Source organism: Culex pipiens, chromosome 3, assembly GCF_016801865.2.
Source record: "Culex pipiens pallens isolate TS chromosome 3, TS_CPP_V2, whole genome shotgun sequence".
Taxonomy (NCBI): Eukaryota; Metazoa; Arthropoda; class Insecta; order Diptera; family Culicidae; genus Culex; species Culex pipiens.
The window spans coordinates 180,137,908-180,160,409 of NC_068939.1; the positions used below are offsets into that span (position 1 = coordinate 180,137,908).

The 22,502-nt window shown below is 34.1% G+C and overlaps 1 protein-coding gene across 1 annotated transcript in view; it reads left to right on the forward strand.

Annotated features, from left to right (window-relative positions):
• The window catches only part of LOC120421442 (protein sidekick-1-like), a 92,007-nt gene extending 72,465 nt beyond the window's left edge, over nt 1-19,542 (forward strand). Inside the window, exons 4-7 of the mRNA XM_039584648.2 lie at nt 12,766-12,976; nt 13,048-13,150; nt 13,227-13,414; nt 19,228-19,542. Of these exons, the coding sequence (XP_039440582.1) occupies nt 12,766-12,976; nt 13,048-13,150; nt 13,227-13,414; nt 19,228-19,457 (732 nt within the window). The 3' untranslated portion in view covers nt 19,458-19,542. The remainder of the gene's footprint in view (nt 1-12,765; nt 12,977-13,047; nt 13,151-13,226; nt 13,415-19,227) is intronic.
• The last annotated feature ends 2,960 nt before the right edge of the window (nt 19,543-22,502 follow it).

Consider the following 22,502-nt stretch of genomic DNA (forward strand, 5'->3'; position numbering starts at 1 on the left):
CTCCCCCAATTTCCGTAACATTTCGTAACAGACGCTGACACCCCCTCTCCCCCTAATAAAAGAACGCTCCCTTGGATCACCCTGTGCATCCAAATTTGAAAACCAAAACAAAAAGCAAGTGAGGTTATGTTACTTTTCTCTAATATTTTTTTAAGTGCTCATAACTTTGGTCTGATAACTTTTTTTTTCAATCCACATAGTAGGCCTTCTCATGAGCTTTCCAAAAATATGTAATACGTAAGTGTTCTATGAAAAAAACACCCTTTTTAGCATAATTTTAATTTTATATGGAATAGTTTTTTTTTAACATAACTTTTGGAATACTTTATTAAACTCCATTGTTTTTAATAGGGCCTTATGGGAAGTTTAGACAGATCTATTAAAACCACTCCGGCTAAAATCGGTTCAGTCAGTGCAGAGATATTTCAGTGACTTTGATTTGGTACACATGTCTACATACAGCCAAACACACAGACATTTGCTCAGCTCGTGATTCTGAGTCGATATGTATACACGAAGGTGGGTCTAGAAAGTCAAATTAAGAAGTTCATTTTTCGAGTGATTTTATAGCCTTTCTTCAGTAAGGTGAGGAAGGCAAAAAAATACCCATATCAGAGTTCAAAATATTGTAAAATACACGCTTTTTAATTTTAATTGATTTTTTTTTTATTCGGTAGCAGTAGCACCAAAAACCTACATCGTTTTAACACAATATACAAACAATTTTAGTGTTTACAATTATTTTTTAAATATCCGGTCAAACTCCATTGGTTTCCACCTGTGGAGGAGTTTGGTTAATGCAAAATTAAAAAAATGAATGTTCGTCACTTTTTAATTTGACTTTGACCAACCAACGGGGTACAAACTAAAAAAGTGTCAAACGAAAAAGTGACCAACCACCGGGGGTTGAGTGTGAACATTTTTAGGAAAAATATAATTTTAAGAAAAAATTCCAAGCAATAAAAAAACTAAAAATATCAAAATCAAATCAAATTATTCGCTCTACAGCATTTCCCGTAGAAACTAGGTGTCCGAAGGCTTGATTGTTGAGGCAATTGCAAACCTCTTTTTACACCTTAGCTTCCATTCACCCCGGGATTCGAACTGACAACCTTTGGATTGTTGGCCCAACTACCTACAAGCGACACCACCGAGACATGACCCAGGGAGACGACTCCTACACCTGGACTGAGCTAACGATCGAATTATTCTTTTATTTTCTAACTAATAATTCTTCCGATTCCAAACTACCAATTACTTACACAACCTGGATCATGTGTTGTGAAAATCAAAAAAAGCGAACAATCCACTTTAACTACCCCCGGGTCTTTTGTGATCTCTGTTGCAAGTTTCTGCTCATTTCTAGGCGTCCGAAGGTTATGTGTGGTGAGTCACCCAAACCTCTTTTACGCAATTGGACCGACGTTTTACTTCCCCATCCGATAGAAGGCAAGAAGGATAAGGCGGAAATCGAACCCGCGCCCCATAGCAACTTAGGGATCGGCAGCCGAAGCCGCTAACCACCGCGCCACGAGGCCAATCAATGAAACTCTAAATTACCTAAAATAACTGGCTACTTTGGGCATACCAAAAGCACCAAAAAATTTCAGCCAAATAAAAAAAAAATTCAAAAATTTAAATTTAAAAAAATAACGATTTCGTAGAGAATTGCTCATTTACTCTATTTGGTTTGGTTCAGCAAGCCCTTGAACATTTCTAGCAGACGGAGGGCTCCCTGCATGACAACCGTGTAGAGCTCATCGGCAAGACGGAGCCGGACAAGGGCGGTCGAAAGGCGCAAAATTCCCAGCAAGTTTCGAGCCGATTCGCGTGTCTCGCGGTGCGTACGACGTACGCGTTGACGATGTATTTAGACCAATCCGGCCTGATGACCGGAATTTTGCGCTTGCACAGTGAGATGTGCCGGCGGATCAACTACATGTCCAGTGTTTTGATTCGTGATAGCGGCTGCTTTTCGTGGTAGCTCGTGATAGTCAGCTTGTAAGTCGTCTCGCCATCCTCGGACTTGTTCAGACAGACGATCTGGTGTGATTCCAGAAAAGTTTCACTAAGCAGTCCCGGAACCAAGCCCTTGCTGATGGAAAAGCCGTTTTAAAATACAATCCAGAGTCAAGCTGGGTGGAGAAGGTATAACCAGCCACTATCGGTCCCACCAAAATACTGCCGTTGTGAAAGATCGTCTCGTAGTGAACCAATCTATCGAAGAAACCACTCGACACGTGTCCACCGTCATCATGGGCTTCATCTCGGTGCAACGGGAAACAATTCCTCGAACCTTGACCAACTTGCCGATGCTCTCCGCCTTTACCTTCCGGATCGAAACCACCTTCGACACGCTTGATGCCTTGAAGTAAATTCAGTAACGCTTGTCCAGCTCGGTCAGAATCGTGTCCAACGCATCAGGCTACTCGTTCGAATTCCGGGTCCGGGACGGACCTCGACGGATTGGTTCACCACCAGACAGTCTTCCGCAACGGCCGTCTCCTGGTGGAGACGATAATTGTGATGGAAATGGCTGCTATAGTGGCTGATTATACCTCCTCCGACAAGCTTGTCTCTGGCTTGTTTTTCAAAACGTCCTTTTTCACCGGCTAGATTCCCGAGGTCCACTTCTGGGTTCCTAGTTTGGGGAGCACTTTAGCAGGGGCTTTCACTTGCCACAAACGATGACGGAACGATCAGACAATCGAAAACAAACATGGGATGAAAACATTTTGTGTTGACGTTTACACGCTTATCAGAAAAATATAGAGCAAAACATTCCATAAGGGAGCGTTCTTTTATTAAGTAACGCAAAATTTGCGATTTTTGACCCCCCCTCCTCTCCCTTCGAAACAAATCGTAACAGATGAGCGATCCCCCTACCCCCCCCCCCCCCTGTAACGCGTAACACAAGGTCTTTTTGCAAATTTTTATGAGTGCTTATATGAAAATTTCGCGTTACGTAACATAATTTTTCATCACACCCCCCTCCCCCAATTTTTGTAACATTTTGTAACAGACTCCGACACCCCCTCCTCCCCCCTAACTGCGTTACGCAATAAAAGAACTTTCCCCAATTCCAATCGTTCTGGAATTAACTGTAATAGAGTTATCTAAGCCCGCTCTCACGCACACTAGCACGCCATTTGTTTTGCTGGCCGGTACAAAATTTAACCTCAATCTTTTTCGTGTACGTACACGCAATACATGCGCACGTAGATAACTCTATGATTTTTTGATAAAAGTTTTTTATTGGGTCCATTTACCGGGACCTCGTTAGGATCATAATAACATTTATCTTGATATAATGTTGCATTTTAAAGGAATAGTTCTGGAGTTTTTTTTTAAAAGGACCAATAAGCTATTGTCTTTCATATGTTTATTGGTCATTTTAAAAAAAAACTCGAGAGTTCTACCTACCCAAAAATTTCTGACTAGAACGCCTATATCGCCACAATCGCAATCGCAAGGAGAAGGATTTGACAAAAAAATCGTCGAGTGCGTTACGTAATAGAAAAATGCTCCCTTACTATTCCCCATTTGAGTTTGATTAAAAAGTAGTCTTTTTTGGGGTAGCTGCATTTGTCGATCATCGACTGTCATCGACAATTTTTCAGTTGGATCACCCTGTGCATCCAAATTTAAAAACCAAAACAAAACTAGAAAAAAAATTGAAAAAAAAGTGAGGTTACGTTATTCTTCTCAGTTAATTTAAATGTTCATAACTTTGGATAGGTAAGTCCGATCACTTTTTTTTTTAATCCACCTGAAAGGTCTTCTCATATGCTTTTCAAAAATATATAACATGTGAGGGTTTCATGAAAAAACCACCCTTTTTACCATAATTTTAATTTAGTATGAAACAGTTTTTTTAACATAACTTTTTAAATACATGATAACATTGTATGAATTTAAATAGCAAGGTAGGGGACGTTAAAACGGATCGATTAAAACCTTTCCGGCCAAAATCGGTTGAGCCTGTGACGAGATATTCCAGTGACATTGATTTGGTACACATGTCTACATACAGCCAAACACACAGACATTTGCTCAGCTGGTGATTCTGAGTCGATATGTACAAATGAAGGTAGGTCTAGGAGGTCTAATTAAAAAGTTCATTTTCCGAGTGATTTTATAGCCTTTCCTCAGTAAAGTGAGGAAGGCAAAACACATCAACAATTCTAGTATCGTTTTCGTTTTAAAACAAGTTAATTTTTTTTAAGAAACTTCTTTTATGTTTTTCTTGTTTTATTATGTTAAGTTTATGTTTGTTTTTGGTAGTATTTGACCTATTCTACCACCTTATATAATTACATTTTGCCTATCTAATTTTTTCACGTTTTTACAGTCACTTTTTTCAATTTTTTGCATGTTTTTAAAATTTTCTGCTATAGAGCAATTCCAGCTCAAATTAGGAATTTTTCTGATACTTTTGTAACCGACCCTCTCCGATTTCAATGAAACTTTGTAGACATGTTATCCTAGGCCTATATAAGCCATTTTTGTGCATATGGAGCCAGTAGTACTCGAGAATAACATTTGAGAAGGGCGTAAGGTATTTAAATATTTTTGTATTCTGTAATTTAAAAATTACTGTATCTCGAAGCTGTTGCGTCGTATCAAAAAGTGGTCAAAGACAAACTTGTAGGAAATTGGACGGGCTTTCTGAAAAAAAATACACTGACACAAAAATACACTGAAACAAAAATACACGCCACATCTATGAGATTTTTTGATTTTTAAGTCTAAAACTTAAATTTGAAGGTGATGTAACGATTTTTTTTCGTTCAAGTTTTTTGAGAAAATAGCCTAAAATGTTATTAAAAGGCTAATGAAAAATGCAGGATGGTATGTCTCTCCTAAAAAAATACAAAATTCATTTACTAAAACTGTTTTTTGAAAAGTGGTCTAAACGTCAAAATTTTTAAAAACCGGTAGTGGGAATCGATTCTCCAGACAATTTTACATAAAGGTCTCCGTATTGACCATTGTCCTAAGTCCAATCCTTGGGAAGATACAGCGGTTTTAAAAATAAAAATGTTGAAAAAACGGGATTTTTGGTGGTTTTTGACAATTTCTATATAACAGACTTGGTTTTTCAGTCTCGTAAATATTTTTAACGGAAAGCTCGTCCAATTTCCCATAAGTTTGCTTTTGAATATTTACGAGACTGAAAAACCAAGTCTGTCGTATAGAAATTGCCAAATACCACCAAAAAACGCGTTTTTTCAACATTTTTGTTTTTAAAACCGTTGTATCTTCCCAAAGATTGGACATAGGACAATGGTCAATGTGGAGACTTTTATGTAAAATTGTCTGGAAAATCGATTCCCACTACCGGGTTTCAAAAAATTTGACGTTTAGACCACTTTTCAAAAAAACAGTTTTATTTCATGATTTTTGTATTTTTTTAGGAAAGACCTGGGTGCTGAATAGTGGTTCGCAAAACTGCCTCAATTTTGAACTGTCAAAGTGGAACCAATTTGCCAATCGCTAAAATTAGATAGTATTGTGATCGGTCATTAAAAATTGTTTATTTTTTATTGCAAGAATGAAAAATGTGTGGCTTTTGAGGACCTGGGGTTGAAGTCAAGAAACTATAAGATAGTTGAAGGCGAGATCGCATTTTTATAAATATGAATGGAAGTTGTTTAGACTATGCGGTTGTATCCATCCAAAAGATGTCGTTATTGTTTGATTTCGTTAGAAATCCTGGTTTAGTGAAAATCTTCTCTGTTTGTTGGATCAGCTTCGCTAGAATAAGTGATGTTTTTTCGCTGGACCAGGAAGAGTTGCAGGATTCCAAAATTATCAAGGAAATTTATCTGCGCCATCGCAGAATGACACTCTCACCGCAGCTCTTCGTCTCTTATAACCTATCGAAACGCGACAATTCTCCAGTAAAAAATGTCAAAAACCATACAAAACACATACTACTTATTATAAAACAGCTCATTTAGCAGTAAGAAAAAAGTCATGCATGTGCTTGGACAGCCTCCTACTTTGAAGATGTAAATAAAGTGGGATCATTCGAAAATCATGTTACGTATTCTCTCTATTCATCACCCAGGGAAAGACATACCATCCTGCATTTTTCGTCAGTCTTTTGGTAACATTTTAAGCTATTTCCTCAAAAAATTTGAACGAAAAACAAATCGTGACATCACCTTTAAATTCAAGTTTCAGACTTAAAAATCAAACAAATTCATAGATGTGGCATGTATTTTTGTTTCAGTGTATTTTTTTTCAAAAGGCCCGTCCAATTTCCTACAAGTTTGTCTTTGACCACTTTTTGATGCGACGCAACGGCTTCGAGATACAGTAATTTTTAAACTACAAAATAAAAAAATATTTAAATATCTTACGCCCACCTCAAACGTTATTTTCGAGTACTGTTGGCTCCATATACACAAAAATGGCTTATATAGGCCTAGGCTAACATGTCTACAAAGTTTTATTGAAATCGGAGAGGGTCGGGTACAAAAGTACCGGAAAAAATCTTGATTTGAGCTGGAATTGCTCCACAGTAAAAAAAAATGAGTAAATTTTGAAGGTTGAATATAACCTCTTTAATGATGTTGTTTTAACTCAATTGAGACTGGAAAAATTACATTACACCGGAAGAGTGGTAAAATTACACATTTTCAGATGTTAACTTACACATTTTTATGACATATAAGATGTATCTCTTCCAGATGTAATAGAGCAATTCCAGCTCAAATCAGGATTTTTTTTGGTACTTTTGTACCCGATCCTATTTTTCAACATTTTTCGTTTTAAAACCGCTGTATCTTCACAAAGATTAACATAAAAATTTAAAAATATCATGGAAGCGGCGTGTATTTTTCTTTCAGTGTATTTTTTCAAAAAGCCCGTCCAATTTCCTACAAGTTTGTCTGTGACTTCTTTTTGATACGATGCAACGGCTTTGAGTTATAGTAATTTTTAAATTACAAAATACAAAAATATTTAAATTACCAACGCCCTTCTGAAAGGTCATTTTCGAGTACAATTGACTCCATATACACAACAATCCGTCACAAAGATGTTTTTAAGTCTGACATGTTGATCCAATAACTTTGTCATCATAAACCTTTCTTCCTCTGCACATTTTCTACAACTTTCCATCAAAAGCTCATCCAAACTCAATCTCGCTTCAGAACAGCACCTAACTAAATCAACCTTGTCGTCACAAAACGCCCTTTGTGTCTGCCAAATATTACCTTTCGCTCAAGCAATGCGCCCTCGACACTAATTAGCCCCTGCAGATAAGTCACGTACTTTCGAAACCAGTTTCCAATCAATTGATTATAGTCTTTTTACTCCGTTCTCCCCCTGCCTCCTTCAACAAGGCCACTAAAAATTGATAACCCCCACCCCTGCTAAACCGACTCAGCTAAAGTCATCAACCGGAAGCAAGCCCGGCAAAATTAATCTCCGCCGTCACTAAACCCCGCAAATTCATCTTTCTAGCTAGTTCAAACAAAGTATCATCTTTGCTGTCGAAGATTAAATCAAAGCGACTATAAATTGTGTGCGCGCGGCGCTAATTAATTGGCCCCATTCGGGGCTTTTTCTTCGGTTCTCGGAGCTCATTTTACGATTACTGGCAGCACTGCCATGGCAGCACTGCAAAAAAGATTGAAAACCATCGCCAAGGCGCCATCAACTGCGCTTAAATCCACGCATTAAACATTGGGCTCGTTACGAGGCTACCTGGGCGCGTAAAAACGAACCCCGTAAAAAATCAGTGCCCCCCTCTCCCCTTCTTTTCAGAAGGTAAGTGTCCTCGCTAGTCTGGCGCTGGCAAAATGGCCCAAATCGCACGTACCGTCTATCAACTTGATTCATGATCAATTATCGTGTCGTTTCAAAGTCCTGCGAAGGTCTCTGCTTCTGATGCTGATGCTCCGCAAGAAAACTTAAGGGCAGAGGGGAAAAAATAACGAAAATCCTTGTCTTGTCTGGCGGCGGCGCGCTTGATTGCTTTAGTGTCAACGCGCTGAAATAATCACACTGGCACGGTGGGATAAGCGAGTGGAGTTTTCGGTCAAAAAGATATCTGCTGCTTTCAAGCAACCAAAATCATCAGTGTTCAAAATTACGCACCAAAAATTCCCACTGTCCATTGTTACGAGTCGGCGATCCAGTGCAGACACCATAGACAACACAAAAAAGCGAACATCATATTTCATGCCTCAGGCTATAATAAGCCAATTAAGGTGATAGGCTTACGACAAAACAGTGTTTCGTCCTAGACGGCTAGAGACTGAGAATACATGGGGGAATGATGAGATTTTTTGTTGTTGAAGAGTGATTGCATTTTAATTGCGCGTTGGTCGAATAGTCACGTATTTGTAATGTAATGACGAATCTGAACCAGAAATGCGTTTGTTGCCGAGCTCTTTTAATAATTAGGCAGTGAATTACTTCAAAAATTAAAGATGTCTAAAACAAACAAACAACAACCACCTTTCAAAAATTAGAATTGAATCGTTTTAATGTTTAAAAAGTTTTAACTTTATTTAGCAGCGATTCCATGTGAAACCAGCAGGATCCAGAATAAAAGTCCTCCGATTTGGCTCAAATTTAGCATGGAAATTCCTTGGTCATAGTAATTTCAAACAAAAAAATAGAATAAGGCCGTTGCAAATATTTTTCAAAGTTTATGTCGCCCCCACCTGGTCTGAAAAATCAGGGGGCAACAAAATATTTTTCCAAAAAGCTTCAAAATTTCCATGAAAATAGAAGTCTAATCAACTGAAAATAATCTAAAATGCATTTTTCTGCATTGATTATCATATTTAGCATGTTTGGGCTTGTTTAAAAATGTTTTGAATTTTTATGAAATCACAATGTACAGCACCGCAAAAAAATATTTTTCGAAAAAAATAAAATTTTCGTCAATACTTAGATATTTTGAAAATTAATGATGGCAAAACGACTGGACCGGTGTATAATACTTTTTTCATCAAAATGTTGAATCCATGGCTCGTTATTTAAATTTTTATAGTTTTCTTTTATTTATTTTTTTACATTTTACTGGAAAAGCATGGTGCATGGTGTTCAAATAATTTAGCGAATTCCGATTTACAAAGAAAAGTTCTATGTGAATATTAGAAAATCTGTATCTTGAGAAGGGATTTTCTGACCGTTCTAGGTTATGCTTTGGACAATTTAAATGGATAGAAACTGACAATTTTTAATTAGTTTTTTTATCATAAAAACTTTACAAATTTGACTAATTTTTCCCTAAGTGATTTTTGGAAAACAATAAACATTCCCTAAAAAAATATATATATATAAATAAATCATTTGAGCAATTGTCTACCAAAACCGGAAATGGATTTTATTTGCATTTTTTATTTGGCTCAAACTTTGTGGGAGCCTTCCCTATACCCAAATATGCTATTTTGTGTCATTGGTTCACCCATACAAGTCTCTATGCAATTTTGGCAGCTGTCCATACAAAAATGGTATGTAAATATTAAAACAGCTGTAACTTTTGAGTAAATTTTTTGATCAATTTGGTGTCTTCGGCAAAGTTGTAGGTATTGTTGAGGACTTTTGAGAAAAAAATAGGTACACGGAAAAAAAAATTGAGGATTTTTTTATCAACTTTTTTTTTACTACAACTCAATTTCCCAAAATACATATTTTTTGATTTTCGAGATTTTTTGATATGTTTTAGGGGACAAAAATCCGCAACTTTTGAGCCATAGAGAAACATGGTCAAAAAATCTGCCGCCGAGTTATGAATTTTTGAAAAAATAGTGATTTTTGGAAAAAATCGAAGTTTCATGCAAAAACAAGTTTGACATTATTTTTTAATGCAAAATTGAATTTGCAATCGAAAAGTACTTTACATATTTTTTGAAAAGGGCTCCGTTTTCTAGATATAGCCACCGAAAGTTTGATTTTAGCGAAATATTTGCAGTTTTTCAATTTTTAAAAATAGTGACCATGAGTGACCATTTCTAAAAATATATTTTTGAAAAGTTCAGAAAATTTGCTATAAAATTGTCTAAGAGACATTGAAGATTGGACCTCTGGTTGCTGAGATACAGCGGCTTAAAGAAAAAGAAACACGAAAATTGAAGTTTTCTAAGTCTCACCCAAACAGCCCACCATTTTCTAATGACGATGTCTCAACAACTAATGGTCCGATTTTCAATGTTAATATATGAAACATTCGTGAAATTTTCCGATCTTTTCGAAAAAAATATTATGAAAATTTTTAAATCAAGACTAGCATTTTAAATGGGCGTAATATTCAATGTTATAAGGAATCAAATCAGGGGGTATCCCTGAGGCCGTTTTTTTTTTTCATTTGTCACCCTAGTGTCTATCCATCGTCCATGCAAAAAATGCATTTGAAAAGATGTGAAAATGTGCTGATTTGGATTCCAAACATTAAAATTAAATTTAAATGAGTCTGTCAAAATGCTACCCATTCGGCCTTCAATTTTTAATCAAACTATAGAACCAAAATTAAATGTTAAAAAATGACAGTTTTGTGAAATTTTATCAACCTTTCAATTTGTTCAGATTTTAAATACACGATTACAAATAGGCTTAACATGAATAAACATTTACGGCGTTTTAAGAAATAGAGAAAAACAAATGGACAAAAATTTCAATACAATTAATATTAATTAAACTACTTAAAGATTACCGTTAATTTTGTATCACACGATTTATGGTGGAATACTTTTAACTGAAAAACTATCGATCCGTTTATGTTTTATTCTTAACTCTTTTTTGGGTTCATCACATTTTTTTCAGCAAATGATTTTCAGTTCTGATACGAGTTTCGTACATCTTTTTTTATTTAGTTTGATTGAAAAGATGATATCTGATTTTGTATAGAAAAGAATATAAACTATCTGGATATCCAGAGTACCAGCTCTATTAAATTGCTTTAAAAAATCTATGTTTTTTTGGATTTAATATAAAATGATAAAATAAAAAAAAATCAATTCAAAAAATTAAATTAAATTAGGCAAAATAAAATTTAATAGAATTTAATGATTTAAATAAATTTCGTAAAATAAAATAAAATAAAATAAAACGAAATAAAATTTTATAATTAAAATTAAATTAAACAAGTGAAAAAAAATAAAAAAAATTAATAAAATTAAATAAAATGAAATTAAATGAAAAAAAAAATAATAAAATGAAATAAAATGCAATAAAACTAAATAATATTAAATTATATTAATTAAATAAATTTAAATAAAAATAAAATTAAATTAAATAAAATTTAAAAAAAATAAATAAAATTAAATATAATCAAATGAAACTAAGTAAAGTTAACTAAAATCAATAAAATAAAATCATATTAAATAAAATTATATAACATCAAATAAAATTTAATAAATTGAGTAAAATTTAATAATTATTAATAAAATTAAATTAAATTAAATAAAATTAAATAATATTAAATAAAATTAAATAAAATTGAATTAAATCAAAATTCAATAAAATTAAATAACATTAAATAAAATTGAATAAAATTAAATAAAATTGAATAAAATTAAATAAAATTAAATGAAATTAAAAAAAAACTAAATAAAATAAAATAAAACTAAAAAAAATTAAATAAAATAAAATAAGAATAAATAAAATAAAATAAAATTAAATAAAATTAACTAAAATTAAATAAAATTAAATAAAATTAAATAAAATTGAATAAAATTTAATAAAACTAAATAAAATTAAATAATTACTCAAGCAGACGCAAAAAACTTGGGAATAACATTTTTTGATATTTGAAAATAATAAGCAAATAACATTTTATGTTATTTATTACAAGATTTGTTATTCGTCGTTATGATTTTTTGTTATTGGATTGTTATTGTAATAACAGACAAATGACATTTTTTGAAATTAAATATGTCTTTATTGAACTTTCTTATAATAATTACATTTCATTTACATTTTAAGTGGTATGGCTAAATTCTCTACATCTTTGTTATATTTTTCGTTTTATGATTAACAGTTCACATTCATTTATTTACTTCAAATTGTTTCACATTTTTGCATTTTTTGGCTTTTGGCGGTATGGTACATTGAAAATTTTCAAAAATTCAATAGATTTTTGATCAAACCCTAACATGCTAAAAAGATTCTTAACGCATAGAATTGTATTTTGAAATAATTTCAGCTGATTGCACTTCAATTTCTATTGCAAAATTTTTGATTTCTTAAAATTTACTTTTTTATATTAATTCAAATGATATTCAATTAATTAAGAAACGTATTATAAATTACCGCCTTTAGTACATCATTTTTTTCAATTTTGCTTCATAATAAAGCGGTTCTGAACAAAACTCTGAAGTTTATTTTTTTATGGACCAAATGCGTTTATTTTCAAATTTGCTTAGTTAGATCAATGAAATTCACTAATTTTGCATGTCAATTGCTATACAACATTGCAAAAGGTTTCAAAACATAAAGATGATGACAGAATATGAATGTGATAACAGTTTTCATAAGAAATATAAAAATACGAAAGTTTATCAATTTTGAATTCAAAAACTAATTATTCAAAAAGCTAAATTGTTCTAAAAGAAGTTTCCTACAAGGTGAACGAATTGAAGGTTTGTTGGAAATAGCTAATAATCAAGTTTAGGCGTAAAAATATAAACCTTATTCAGATTATTTTTGATATTTTTGAGAATGACTAAGCAAATAGGATGACTTTTTGCAAACAACACGTTTCAAAAACTATGTTCCCTTTTCCCGTTTTTTTCCCGACAGGTGTCCTGGATGCGCAAGAAGGACCTGCACATCCTGACGTCCAGCACGCACACGTACACCGGCGATCAGCGCTTTTCCGTGCACCACCCGCCCGACTCGGACGACTGGGACCTGCGGATTTCGTACGCCCAGCCACGCGACTCGGGAATTTACGAGTGCCAGGTCAACACGGAGCCCAAGATCAATCTGGCCGTGTTTCTGCACGTCACCGGTGGGTTTGATTTTTTTTTTGCAAGCTGAATTGTCAAAATTTATAGGATTTCTCCTTCTCTATTTTCACAGCTGCACGGGCTAAAATCCTTGGCTCCCAGGAGGCTCACGTTCGCAAGGGCAGCACCATTTCACTGTCGTGTGTGGTCAACTTCCATGCCCCCTCGATAACATGGTACGAAAAACCTTAGTAAATTGTAAATTTTCTAGTTTTTCTAACTTAACATTTTATTTTCTAATTGTTATCCAAGGTACCACGGCACATCGGTGGTCAACTTTGACTCGGCCCGCGGTGGCATTAGCTTGGAGACGGAGAAAACGGAAGCCGGGACGAGCAGCCGGCTGCTGCTGACCAAGGCCACCGTCAGCGATTCCGGCAACTACACGTGCGTCCCGGCGGGGGCCATCCCGGCCAGCGTCCAGGTGTACGTCATAAATGGTAAGAAAGAAGAAAAAAATCGCCGTAAAAAGCGATTTGGAGGAAAAATCAAAAAATGACAAGAAAATTACGGACAAAGTAGGTTAACGAAAATGCAGAGAATAACTCTGTATGCAAACTTTATTACAGAAATGAGGGAATACAAATAAGAAAAGGACTGAGAAAGGAATTTACAACTGCAATACTTCTAACTAACGTGAAATTTTTCAAGGATTTCGAATATGTTAAAATTGAGACCAAAAAGTGCCGTTATGGAAGCCTACAGGGCAAAAACTAACGTTGAAAAATGTTTGTTTTTGAAAAATCGAAAAACTATGAGAAAAACTGCGTTTGGCCAAAAAGTTAATAACGTAGGCTTATAGCCCATGAAATTACCTAACTTTTGACCTATACGAGTATGGGTGCTGGAGGCTGTTGCAAAAAGATATTAAGGTTTAAAAAAATAATTTTTAACAGTAATTTGCGAAAGCTATGAGAAAAAGTCAAACCAATCCTGGAAGTCTAAGGCACATTTTGAAGTGCTTTAAAAGACCTTTGGAATGCAACTAAGAAAGTTAGAATTGATGAAGTTTTACGGAAATGCAAGCAATTTTAAGATTTTTTAAGGGTTTTTTGACCTCAAACTTTAATGCCCGTTTTACTCCCCTTCTCTTTGTCGTAGAGGGCTCATATTTGGCATGAGTTCATCTCATGTATAGACAAACAAACGCTGAAAGTTTCATGCAAATCGGAGCACCACGAAACGACCCCTAGAACAAACCGAGCAATACAGTAGTTGTTCGGTAACTGGGCTGAGAACGTAGCCCAGTTACCGAATGTTGCTCGTTAACTGGGCTGAACAAAAAATAACGAGGGGACCACCGATGCATAATTATTTTCCATAATATTTGTCTGCTTTTTAACTGGGCTACGGTCCAGTTATCAAGCGCCCAGTTAAAAAGCAGCCCAGTTAAACAACGCCCAGTTACCGAACAACTACTGTATTTACAAATAATTGCTCTTGAGTAAATTTTCTGAATTTTCCCAAAAAAATATATTTTGAACTAGACGAGCACAGATGACACTGTTGAAAAATAAAAATGCTGTTTGTTGCAAAAATTAAGGTGGATTCACCTTGAAAACGATGCACTTCATCAAAATTTTTAACAAAGCACTTTTTTGATTTCAAATCTGATTTGGCAAATAAAATGAAGTAATTTGACTGATTTCTAAAAGTATTCCAAAATTATGATTTTTTCAATAAATTGGCAACACTGCCATACATTCAGTTTTCGGTGTAAGAGGCCGTTGCAAATAATTTTCAAAGTTTATAATTACATGAAATTTTTCACAACACTTCATATTTATCCTGTTGTTTTTTTGAAAATACATTTTTTTTATCAAAAAAACCTAACATTTTGTGTTATTACAATATGGGTATCAAACGATCGGGATTTTTCAAATACATTTCGAAAGCAATGACACATTCTCCGGCAATGTACACCTTAGGATGAAATTTTGAAAAGCGTGTATGAGCTATTTGGATATTTTTCCTCGAATCTAGACTACTTGAAGCTTCAAAAATCATGGTTTTCATTAATTGATCATTTGAATATCATTTTGTACAAGTTGGTTAGGTTATGCATCAATTCGTGATAAAATCATCGTTTTAAAACATTTTTCTAAAAACTCCTGGTTTTCAGCGAAATAAAATCCAAAAAATATTCTTTTGATTGCATTTTGTAGGTTTTTAGTTGTACTAAACGGAAATGTCATGGGTTTGCAGTTTATCTTAAGTTAAGTATTTTTTCAAACTAGTGTAAGTTTGCCATTTTATTGCGTTGCAACGTCACGAAAAAGGGACATTTGTTTATGTCAACAAAAAACTAAACATTCAATCATTTTGATATTTCGGATGCTCTTTGTACTTGGAAAGAGCTTTCAAATGCAATCTAGAGCGACTTAATTGGTTGTCTAGATCCAAAGTTACAACAGGTTTAAGTTTGCGTTGCAACGTCACGAAATTTTAAATCATATTGGCCACATGGTAAAAAAGGTGAATGCGTAGTTGGTTGTTGAAGATAAAAGGATACTAAATATTATATATTTTTTATATAATGTCTCCGAGCAAATTTACAAAAGAATTGTACATGGGTCATTCACAAATTCCGTCACTTAAGTTTGTATGCAACTCGAAAAAAGTAGTATTTTATGAAACTTGTTGAACAAATCAAAATATACCGATGTTCAAAAGGGGGAAAAAATCTAAAACTTTCAAAAAAGTAATCACGTGGTTACTGAATGGCCCCTTTATGATTAACTGATTTACGTGAGGGTTCATTCTAATACAACGCAATGATTTTTTTTATCCCACAACCTTATGTAAGTCAAATTACAGTGAAATTCATTAAACAATAAAAATCACGTGATTCGATTGTTTTTTTTCCACAAACTTTTGTCACTCTGTTGTTGGACGAACCCTTACTTAAATAAGTTGTATGCAACGTTTTGTTGTTCACAATTAAAAATGTTATGTTGCGCAGTTAAACAGTTGTATTATTTCCTCAAATTTAATTTAAAAAGCACAAAAGTCAACAAAATAAGTTACGTTGTTTGCAAACGATATGGGCACTTTATTTATGAATTCAAAATAAGCCCTCCTGAAAACTTGAAGCTCCTCACATCCCTTCTAAAATTTCCACGTGTTTTGTAAGTTGCCCAAAACCATTAAAATATTAAGGGAGCGTTCTTGCATTACGTAACAAAACATTTATATTTTTAGACCCCCTCCACCCCCCGGAAATACATTTCCGATACACTTTTTTTTGTATAAATTCTCGAACCCTCCTCTCCCCCCTTGATATTACGCCGTTACGTAATGCATGGACTTCCCGTTACATGGATAGAGGACGGGAGAGGGGGGGGGGGTTCCTTCGTGATAATGGAATAATACAAAAAAAAAAAATATTTTGAAAACCCTTTGGAAAACTTCGTAAATCGTACTGCAACTGTGAAAGAAGAATAGGGGGAGGGGGGGTCTAACATGGGCAGGCCAATCAATTCACATGTCTTTGTACTGTCTATTAATGTCTTGTAATCAAATCTTAACCTACAGTTCTGGAGTTTTTTTTGAAAAGGTCCAATAAACCAAATTTCCAGTTTTTGCTTTTTGGGTGTTTTTGAAACCGCCTTGAGTCAGGGGTATTAAAAAACACCCAAAAAGCAAAAACTGAAAATTTGGTTTATTGGTCCTTTTCAAAAAAAAAACTCCAGAGTTGTACAGCCTAACAAAAACAATGATTTATTTTGAAACTATAATTTTGTGACGTTGCAACGCAACGAAAAACCCTGTTTTCAAAACAGAGCGTTGCAACGTCACGAAATATAAGCGGGCTTCAAAAATCGAGGTTTAATTTTTTCGAAAAACTAATGATTGCATTCGATTTGTTGGCCAATTTTAATTTAATTTTTAAAAATGGAAGAAGAACTCCAAATTTGCCGTTTAACAGAGCAGAGTTAGTGGCGAAACATGAATTGGGTCCGGATTGAGAAAAAGTCACGCGTTGCAACGTCACGCTACATATTCCCCTCTCAAAAATAGAATATTCGCTTAAAATAATGTTTCAACATTGTTTCTTATAGTAAATTTAATGTACTTTCCGAATCTGTAATAACATATGTACCTTTTTAATGTAATTTTTGAGTTACAGCCGAAATACTGAAAAAAGAAAAGTCAAAGCGTTGCAACGTCACGGCGGTATGTGTCAATATATTTTTTTTAATGCTCAGAACTGTCACAAAACTACGTGTTTTTGAAAAATACTCAAAATTCTAGTTTTTACAATATGGGTATCAAATGGTCGGAATTTTTTTTCATACATTTCGAAATCAAAAAACAAATTTAAAAAATACCAAAAAATTTCACAATACTACGTATTTTCAAAAATACTCGAAATTTCAGTGTTGTTTCATTTTGGGAATCAAATGATCGGATTTTTTTCATAAATTTTGAAAGTAATAGCAAAACAATGACAAAATAATCAAAATTTTCACAAAACTACGTTTTATTGAAAATAATACAAAAAATTTCAGGTTTTACAATATGTGTATCAAAAAATTGATACCATTTTTAACAAAACAGAATTTTTGGGTATTTTTTCAAAAATACATAGCTTTGTGAAAATTTTGAGCATTTTAAAAAAATGTGTTATGACTTCGAAATGTATGAAAAATTCCGATCACTTGTTACCCATATTGTAAAAAACTAAAATTAGGAGAATTTTTCAAAAATACGTAGTTTTGTGAAAATTGTGAGTATTTTCAAAAAATATGCACGAAAAATCCCAGTCATTTGATACCCATTTTGAAAAAAAAACTTTTTTTGAATACGTAGTTTTGTGAAAACTGTTTCAAAAATTTTTGATGACTTTCGAAATGTTTGAAAATTTTTTAATCATTTGTTACCCATATTGTAAATAATTTAGATTTGAAGTGTAATACTTTTGTTGAAAATACAAAGTTTTGTGATTTTTTTAGTATTTCCAAAACATTTTTTATTACATTTGAAATGTATGGAAAACCCTCGATTATTTGATGCCCATATTGCAATAACAATAATTTTTATATTTTTTTCAAGAAATATTGCATTTTACAATACGTTGTTTTGTAAAAAATAATCATATAATTATAAATTCAATGGATAGATGACATCATTTCGATTTCAAAACACCATATTTTTTTTGAAGTTTGGATGATTTTCATAGGATTATAGCCAATGTCTCCCATATAGCCCAAATCCCATAAGCTCTTTGCTTCAGTTAAGCACTTTGCCGTGATAAACCGAGGCAGCTGAACGAATCAAAACCGGGGCAGTGCAAAACCGAGGCGTGCGAAACCGGGGCCTGACTGTATATGAAAAGTGACAGAAATGCACGGAGTTTTTTTGGTTTGTTTTTTTTTTTTTTTGATTGAAATTTATTTTTTGCAATTCCGTCGTGAAACTACTTACTTTTCCTGTCATTTTTGAGCGACGAAATAGCCTACTTTTCTGTAGGGACCATCCATAAACCACGTGGACACTTAGGGGGGGGGGGGGTATGGCGATTGTCCACGCTCCATACAAAAAAGAGTTTTTTTTGTATGGACAATTGTCCACGAAGGGGGGGGGGGGGGGGTTTGAGAATCCCAAAAAAGTGTCCACGTGGTTTATGGATGGTCCCGTATCAAAAATAACTGAATTGAATAGCAACACTTTTCAAAATAAATGCTGTAAAGTTCTACTTTTAAGCGCTGAAATGGGTGCTGAAAAGTTGAACTTTTCAGCACTTGTTTCGAAAAGTAACACTTTTTAAAAAAAAATTGATTCAAACGATTTATTGACAAAATACATGAAAATTTGACGTAAAATTTCACTCAATGGGTGTTTTTTCGGAATTGCAAAAAATGTTTTGTGGAACTCGTTGCAAAACTTGATTTTTTCAGCACTCTTCGTATTTATCCAACTCGGTGAACCTTGTTGGATAAATGTACGACTCGTGCTGAAAAAATCCTCTTTTTGCAACTTGTTGCATAAACTTCTATTTTGAAATCTGTGAAGGTCAAATGTAAGCCGCACAAAATGGCGTTTTTAACTCAATTTGGCCCAAAATCGACATACGACAAGTTAGCACGAGAGCGACGATGTATGGCAGCTGTTAAAATTTGTTTGGAAACATGTATGGACGAACCAATGACACGAAATAGCCTCATTGATCACATTTTTTGCCTTAATAATATCAAAATGCATAAATTGTTGATTTCAAAAATAAAAATTATTTATTCTTTCTCTAATCTAGGTGAACATCCGGCAGCGATGCAAACCAGCGGCCAGCGGTCAACCGGAAGTGAGCAACTGTTGCTGATGCTGCTGGTAACGTTGGCTCTGTTGCTCAACCAATCTCTGCCGGGTTACTTGACTTTGCCACAACGACGACGACGACCGGGCATCGAAATTCCGGCTAGAACAATGACAATGATGGTTAGTGAGCAGCAGCAGCAGCAGCAGCAGTCTTTGTTCTGTAGGTGATCTTGTACATAATCAGTGAGGTTGACTCGAACACAGAAAGATGCTGTAAGTTTTAAGATGAATAAATTAATGTTTTAAAAATCGACCAGGAAGTGTTGTGAGAGTTGCCTTTGTGATGTGATTTGTGAAACGCCAAGGACGATGATGATGACACAAATCTTGACACAGACTTCCGACGGCTTAGCATAACTCGTGATTATTGAAGCCGAAAAGTATGCACATATGCCGTCGTTCAATCGAAAATCAGAGAGGCCATCGATCAAAACTAGCTCGCCCGCAGTGACTTGCTTCTTCCTTCTCATCCCTCCTCCCCCACGCCAGTCCATTCCCATTAGGATCAATTTATTTTCAATTTTACGGTGAATAACAATCAATTTAGCGTACTTCCTCTCTGTCTGTCCGGGGGAGAAATCAGGGGAGGAGGGGAAAGGGGGTCTCCTCCAAATACCGTCGCAGCCGAAGCGCAGGGGTATTTATCCTTCCAAACGTCCCCCGAGGAGCAGGCAGCTTTCGCCATGAATTCTTGATGTTGGCTGGCTCGACATTTGCCTCTTCTTCGCCACCACCAACCACACACATTTTCCGAAATATCCCGCTCAGACAGCATTCGGACAGTCCCGGTTCGCTGAAGGAGTGTGAGAAGAAGCAGCAGGAGTTTCCGCCATTTCCGATCTCGTCACAAGTCCGGCCATGTGCTGATGCTGTTGAGGCACGTCGGACGACGTCCAGTCGCGCGAAGCAGCAAATCATATTCAAATCCTCTTTCCGACGAAGCATTTCAGATTTGTGTTCGCCCGTCTTTTAGAGGGAAAGATGGTCACGATTAAAATTGGTCTTGGATTTTCCAAAAACTAGATTAAAACTTTAAGAACTTATTTTTTTTATAAATGGGACACTCTGTTATAAGGTGTAACATTTGTCCCTGATCACGAAGCCAGTTTTATTTTTCGCTATCTAGTGATGGAGGGCGGTAAGGCCCTTTCCTAAGACAAAAGTTAGTCTATAAAAAATTAAAAACTTTCCATACAACAATGCTTTTTAATTATCCTAGAATCTGTATCTTGAGAACGAAATTTCTGATTAATTTTGAAGAACAATTTGGAGTAGAAATAGGTTCACTCTTCTCAAATTGTGCCCATTTTCATCTTTTAAAGGTAAAAAATGCAACGTTTGAGTAGAGTGTCCTGGGGTTACAAAAAAACCGGGAAACGGGGAATTTTCAACCAATTTCCTGGCTTACGTGTGATGAAAATATGTATATTCCCCCTAATTCTTCGCAATGCGCAATCTTATTTGAAATATTCAAATACAAATTTAATTTTCATCCATTTTTATCATGGTATTTAAAAACGTAAAAAATCTCTATTTCATATGGTGGGAAGTAGTTAGGTAGTATTTTTTTAAATCAAATAACAACTACTCTTTTAAAATGTTCAACTCATATGTAACTGTTTAATTTCATCTAGCAAGATCTATTTTCAGTTTTGAATATTCGTTTTGAATTTTCCAACCATATGATCACTCAATCTCAATAGAAATTGAGTTGAATAAAATTATATTTAGTTTTTTAATTATTTTTCTGTCTTTTTTCAAAAATTGGTTCGAAAAGTAAAGAAAATGTATACTTCTGCTTGAGTTCGGGAATTTCCGAAATATTTAGAAATTTCCTGGGAAATGGGAAATATTTTTTCAGGGAAAATTCTGAGAACCGAAGAGAAATCGGAAAAACTGCTGTGTGAGTCTGCGGAAAACGACCGAAAAGAACAATAAGAATAAGTTGTGAAAAAAATTCTCATTTTGAATTTCTTTCAGAAGACAAAATGAAGACATCTTTTGAGCTGTGGCACCAGCTGGCCAACATTTATTTAGAAGTTTTGTTTATTTCTGAAAGAACATAATTTTTGAAGGACGGGAAAATAGTCATTTTTAAAATATTTTTTGATGTCTATTTTAGATGTAGGGTATTTTAACCATTAGTGGACCCCCTAGTGGAGCCGAAGCACATTTTTCACAAATTTTCAATATTTTAAGCACTTTTTCATAACCCTTTGTACAAAACAATGAAATCTGAAGTCTTTTGAACAATTTTGACTATTTGTTTCATCAGTTATTTGTTTTTGAGCAGAAAAATAGCCATTTGAAAAAAAAGTTTTTTTGCCTTGTTATGGACCCCCTTTTCCTATAGTGGACCCGGGTCCATAATCCGATTGTGGACCCGGGTCCACTATAGGCAAACTGTTATTTTTATACCAAATTTAACCGATATTTGATGTTTTGATGCATGGTGTAGGTCTAATGATAGATATAATGAATAAAGGATGGATTTTGCTCACTTTTCATTATAAAAAAATATGTTTTGTTAACAAATTTGGCTTTAAACAACAAAAAACCTAACAGACATTTAAAAACATTTATTTCCGAAAAAGATCAGAGAAAACGTTTCAAAAACCACTATAAACATAAAAATAATATAAAAAAGTAATCTTGATGCAAATTTTTCCATATTAATTACATAAATGGTTGACCGAAACTTAATAATAGATTTGTTTACAGTTGCTGATCAAATCCGCATGTTTATTTTAAAAAAATGTGTTGTTATTGATTTATTATTATAAAATATCATTTCAAACTGCATTTATGATGCTTCAGTTAAGTACAATCAACTATAGTTTTGATTAATTATAAATTTTTACGGCTTCAGCATTTTTGGTACTTTTAACATGAAAACAGCTATATTTATACTCATAATTGAACAAATATGCGTTTAGGTTGATAACAACAAGCATTTATTGTATGTTTTAGAGAAACTTTTGCTTGAATACACAGTTTTCTTCATTTTTGAAGGTTAAATTAACAGGGGTCCACTTTTGGAAAAGTTTGGATTTCGTTGTCCTATATTGGACCCCCCCCCCCTAATTTTTGCTCGAAAATGGCAGTTCTTCGCTTTATTTTAGTAAAGATCCTTAAACTTACATTATTTCGACTTGCTGAAGTTAAATAATCAGTCAAAAAATGATTGGATGATTAATTCAATCATAAAATATA